The sequence below is a fragment of the Musa acuminata genome, chromosome BXJ1-11 (assembly GCF_036884655.1).
Source record: "Musa acuminata AAA Group cultivar baxijiao chromosome BXJ1-11, Cavendish_Baxijiao_AAA, whole genome shotgun sequence".
Lineage (NCBI taxonomy): Eukaryota > Viridiplantae > Streptophyta > Magnoliopsida > Zingiberales > Musaceae > Musa > Musa acuminata.
In genome coordinates, this window is record NC_088337.1 from 27,175,098 (window position 1) to 27,181,097 (window position 6,000).

The 6,000-nt window shown below is 39.3% G+C and overlaps 1 protein-coding gene across 1 annotated transcript; it reads left to right on the top strand.

Moving 5' to 3' along the window:
- Window positions 1-802: 802 nt before the first annotated feature.
- On the top strand, window positions 803-6,000 carry LOC103971712 (probable E3 ubiquitin-protein ligase XBOS33). The gene is made up of 10 exons (XM_009385805.3): window positions 803-1,126; window positions 1,234-1,293; window positions 1,418-1,489; window positions 1,625-1,803; window positions 1,892-2,052; window positions 2,140-2,198; window positions 2,312-2,358; window positions 2,471-2,614; window positions 3,740-3,828; window positions 5,241-6,000. Exons 1-10 carry the CDS (start codon window positions 950-952, stop codon window positions 5,771-5,773), a joined length of 1,521 nt encoding a protein of 506 aa, XP_009384080.1. The 5' UTR covers window positions 803-949; the 3' UTR covers window positions 5,774-6,000.

Here is a 6,000-nt window from a genome sequence, read left to right on the forward strand (position 1 = left end):
TATATATATATATATATATATATATATATAATACATTAATTATTATGTTAAATAAACATAATTTTAGGTTTACGTGTCTGAATAAATATAAAAAAATAATTACAACTTGACAATCTCTGTTACACTTAATATGATTATATATAGTCGGATATATACATATATAACATTTATTTTACCCAGGAAAAAGGAAAATAGTTTTCTCTAAATCTAGTAAGCCTTTTCTTACATGAATAGACAACATACAAAGATAAAAGAGTGGGTGGGAGGATCGAAGCCACAAGATTAGGATAACACTGAAATAATTGAAATTGAAGTCACAATAAATAATTTGGTAAGGTATAGGTTGGATTCCATTTATGTTCTATGTTATTTCCCCTTCCTTTTTATCTCACATAAAAAACATAAATCTTTTCCTTCATTCAACTCTTTTTGATCTCCAAAATTCATAGCACCTTGTCACTACATGGGCCCCAAACACCTTTGGAGTGCTTGTCCTCACCTCAAATCACAAATGCCCTCCACACACTCAATTCCTATTTCTTCCTCCTAATCCATCTTAAGAAACTCCTCAGCAGTAATCACCATATTTAGTTTAAATTAATTAATTTAAAAAATTAAACACACATAAAAAATAACCTAAAAGTCATGTAATCATAATATCTTTAATGGATTTTCTTTTAAAGGTTTTCATTCTAATAGGATCAGTCTTCATGAGATTTTGAGTCGCAGGGGTAAACACATGATAATATGAAAGTGGAAGGGGGATATATATGAAATTATGAGAAACAAACATTAGCCAAAGGCACAAACCCCTATTTGTTTGGTCGGGGAGGACGATTGCGCCCAAAGGGGAGGGAAGAAAAGCGGGTTGTCCGCGGAGCCGATCGCGAGAGGGGGGCGCGCCGCCTGACCCCGGTGCCGGCGGCTGGGATACGGTGGAGCGGGGTCGATGGGGAACTCGCTGGGCTGCTCGGCGTCAGGGGAGCGGCTGGTGTCGGCCGCGAGGGACGGCGACCTGGTGGAGGCGCGGATGCTTCTGGAGTTCAATCCCAGCCTCGCCAAGTACTCCACGTTCCGCGGCCTCAACTCCCCCCTCCACTTCGCCGCTGCCAAGGGCCACAACGAGGTGAGGATTCCCTTTCTCCGCCTTTCTTCGATGCGAGATCCAAGATTTCGATGTTCTTGTTCTGTTATTTTTCTGTTGGCTTGCTTATGTCGGGGGCTTCCGATTAGATCGTCACGCTGCTGCTGGAGAACGGGGCCGACGTGAATCTGAGAAACTATTGCGGCCAAGTACGCGACCCTCTTCTTTTCGCCTTCTCTTTTGATCCCTTTTATTTTTTGTGCCCTTTTTGTTGGGGTAGATCTTCGAGGGATTCACCTTTTATATTTCTGCTGAACGAAATTGGATTTAAAGACAGCGTTGATGCAAGCGTGCCGCTACGGACACTGGGAGGTGGTGCAGACTTTGCTCATCTTCAGAAGCGTTGTATGTGTGTGCGCATGCGTTCAAATTATATTTTTCTTTGTGATTTCCATTTTCATACGGAAGCAAGTTGAATCTTTTCTGGCTGTGGAAGTCAGAATTTACAAGTTGAATGAATCGTTTTCCCGCATTCTGAAGGTGACAAGAGTGGACTATTTGAGCGGTAGGACGGCGCTGCACTTTGCAGCCGTGGGGGGACATGTGCGGTGCATTAGGCTGTTGGTTGCAGATTTCATTCCGAGTGCTCCCTATGAAGTGATTGGTGGTGCGGGCAGCGAAAGCAGCTCGGATTCTTCTTTGGACCGAAAACACGATCAGTTGTGTGTTGTCAATGGTTATGAAATAAATAAGCACTCCATGGCATTTATTTTTCATTATTTTTCTATTTTGAATTTATTGTTGCAGTGCGCTGACAAAGTTTATAAACAAGCCTGCTGATGGAGGTATCACGGCTCTGCACATGGCAGCCCTGAATGGCTATTTCGATTGTGTGCAACTCTTACTCGATTTAGGTGCCAATGTCTCAGCAGTTACATTTCAATATGGCACGTCTGCAAACTTGATAGGTATGTTTTGCTCTTGCAAGTGATAACCTGTTACTTGCTAAAGCTATACTCTGGTGTAGTTTCTTTTAACTTTCTTGGATGAAGCAGGAGCTGGAAGCACTCCTTTGCATTATGCAGCTTGTGGAGGGAATTTGAAATGTTGCCAGGCAATACTTACACTATCCTGTCCTTATTATACTCCCTGGATGTGTGCCTGTGGCTATTTTTCTTATGTTGTTAGAATTTACCAGTTATTAACGTGACTCCATTTCCTTGGCAGATGCTTCTTGCCAGAGGTGCCAGCAGGTTGACATTGAACTGCAACGGGTAACTTTTCTTTCCTTTCCCACTAAATTTAATCGCTCCTGTTGGTTCACTTGATCACAAATTTCTCCTTAATTAATTTTCATCAAAAAGGTCATTACCTCTTCTTTTTCAGATGGCTTCCATATGATGTCGCAAGGATATGGCGACGTCGTTGCTTGGAGTCATTACTGAATCCCAATTCTGAATTGTCTTTACCTGTGTTTCCACTCTCAAATTATCTTTCCTTGCCACTTATGAGCATACTGAACATAGCAAGGTACTGCAAGATTATCTGTTTCTGTTTACTTGATTATGTGTCATATAGAAAGTAGCATGTCTCTTAAGACTGTTGTAACTAACGACAAGTTTTTTATTATAACATTTTGGGTGTTCTGGGAGAAATATTATTTCATATACTGTCAGTGCCGAAAGTTCTCTTTCCAACCACATTTAATAATGCTACCATCTCTTTTTCATGTGGCATCAGTTCTTCCTTATCTTATATACATCATAACAGCAGGCGTAATTTATGCCAAGATAAATAGTTTTTTCTTTCTAGCTAAAGGAAGAGTGACATATGCTTAAAGGTCTTGAATTTTCTGTTTTCCTTTCAAAGGCATTCTTGAAGCACCAATTTGGCACTTCTAGTGGTAGAAGGATCACAAGTTAGCTATCACAATAAAGGAAAGGTTCTTATAAGATTCTTGATACTTTCAAAGATACGTGATAGCTTTTGTGGTTTTACTGGAGCCATTATTGTTTGAATAAAGCGATCAGATGATTGAAAATTTTTGTTTCATGTGCCTAGCAGATTGCATAGACTATATATGTTAGGTTCTGTAAGACAATAAGATTGCACATGGAACACTTCAAATTATTGTCCTTTTCAATGTAACCTAACTATGAGGAAATTTTACATGAAAAAACTTTCATGAGCAGTTGAAAAAAAAAAAGAAGATTAGCCGAGTGTTTTCATCTGATCAAGATTATATGTCAAGTATCCAATATGTGAAATATCTCTTAAAATCAGGAAGAAAAAAAAACCAAAAGAAAAGAGACATATAAATTCATCCCAAAGTGTAGTAGGGATCACTCTACCAAGTTGAAACTTTTATGCTCAATATATATCCACTTAAAATAATTACATGTTACAGCTGTTATTTTTATTAATACCAGAAATTTATATAGTGAAATATACTGTTTCATGTATTTGGTTGGATTGGCTTCTCAATCCCAATTGTAATTAGGAATACCTCCCGTTATATGTTTGATTCCCATGATTTAAGGGTTCTTGCTTTCTGCTGGATTATCTAAGAGCTAAAACCTGTGTTCTTATTTGTTGGTTGTAATTATCCCACCTATCTAGCGATGTAATTTAGTATAATTCACATGTTATTTGCAGGGAGTCTGGGTTACAGTCTTTAATTGCCGTTGATGATATTGATCTCTGTGCTGTATGCCTTGAAAGAGCCTGCAGTGTTGCTTCAGAAGGTGAGCCAGATCCACACTTATTCCCCATATAGCTTAAGCAGGGTCAAACAGAAATTAATTGTTGGTCAATGAACATGGATGGACATAGCCTAATGTAGGCATTACAAACATGACCGCTCTATAGAGGCACACTTTATTCTTACTTTATTTTAGAACCGAAGCCAATGATTGGTAGGTTTAAGATGATAAAAGAAGTTGACCATGACAATGACACTTCAAAATAGGCACTTGAGACTTTTCATGTTGAAGAATAAAATGCTTGAGTTCAAAGAATTTATGTCCTTTTTTTCCATTGTGGGCTATGTGATGGCTTGTAGCAACTGATCTTGATTTTTATTTCCGTCATTCTTTTGTTCTTTGGGGTGCATGGATCTTCAGAGATTTCCACTACCCCTATATATATACTTTTCTTGCACATGCTTTGCAAATGCTTAGTATGTAACAGATATTAGTAAATTGAGCAGATAATTAACTAACAGCATCTTAGTATTCTGAATTTTGTGTCAAGTCTGAAAGATTGATGATTTCAGAAAGAATGAAGAGATAACTAAGGAAACCATTGAGAGAGTTCAAATAAATAAATAAATTTGCAATTTGCATGATACAAATCATATGTACATTAACACAATGAGTATCCAGTTCTCTACTTTGTATCATTGAACCTCTATCATGGGGTTTAATAGCCACCCAATTACAAGGTGCAATAGCCACCCAATTTCTCAGAGATAACTGTAAGAGATAACTGTAAGTTCTATTACAAGGTGCAATAGCCACCCAATTTCTCAGAATTGATTTTAGATATACACAACAATAAGCTGTATTGTTTCATTTATTTGATGATGGCTACATGGATCTTTTTTCACCATTAATTTTTTTTAGATATAACTAATCCTGTATAGAGAAAATTAAAAAGGAAAATAAATATAAAGTAATTGCACACCTGTACTTGTAGATTCTGTTGCTGAAGAAACGTAGTTGACAGGAATATATTGGTATTCCCTGACTTGATCAACTAGAGCATGACAAATACACTGGCCAAATATATGTACTAAATTGTGAGTGACACCATAATGGTCTTGCACTTGAATGGGTAGCATAATTATTTTATGTGGTGTTGACACTAAATCAAGTAGGCCATATGTGTTTATTTAGGCTCACTCTTAACAAGCTTTTGAGCTATTGAGGTACCTGATCATGATAAGTGACATCCAGGAGACTTTATTTGTTCCTTTATGTGGATTAATTGTTTGGGCCTCGGTTGATATCGAAAATGTTATTTCTGAAATTGATAGGAAACTAGGTTCTCCCATTAGCACATATAAGAAGCCCTTGTGCTTTTATTGCTCTTGGTTAACCAGAAAGTAATTATATGTTATCTAATCATATTACTTTCCTTTTAACTTTGTTTTCAGGCTGTGGCCATGAGCTCTGCATACAGTGCGCACTCTATCTTTGCTCGACAAGCAACACTCCATCCGAAATTGTGGGCCCACCTGGTTCAATTCCATGCCCTTTCTGCCGGCATGGCATAGTCTCTTTCGTCAAACTGCCCAGTACCCCTGCGAAAGGCTTCAAACCCAACCTAGCACTCAGCCTCTGCAACCCCTGCATTCTACACCCTCGTGCTCTTGATGTTCCTGTGGCGTGCAGATCGGAGGTCCGCAGGAATCGGGTGGCTGCTGTATCGTCAGAGATCATCTGCCCTCTTACTTGCGCCCCATTTACCTCGGGTGTCATCCCCTCCTGCAACTGCGATGACGACCCGTGCCCATCGAATGGATCCCAGGGAGAAGTTCAAGCACAGTCGGCCCACTCTTCGCATATCACCTCAGATGAGCTGGAAAAAATGGAAGAGCAAAGGGCTGATGCGAGCTGCTCAGGTATGTTCTGGGGTCGAAGAAGCTGCCACCGAGAGCATCAGTGCAATTCGGAGATCAATGCCTGAGTTCTGCTTGCGAATGTTTCATCTATCAGGTGGTACTAGTGGGAGAGATGGCTAGCGGTGGGTGGGTTGGCTGGCTTCTCAACTGGATTTTGCTCATCCATATCAAACGACGGGGCTGAGTCTCTTGTAGTTAACGTGTACATTGTTGTATCGATTCCACGGTTGCAAGAGTTCCTTATACAGTTATGTAAAAGTTCCCTATCAATGTCATACATTTGTGTGTACTA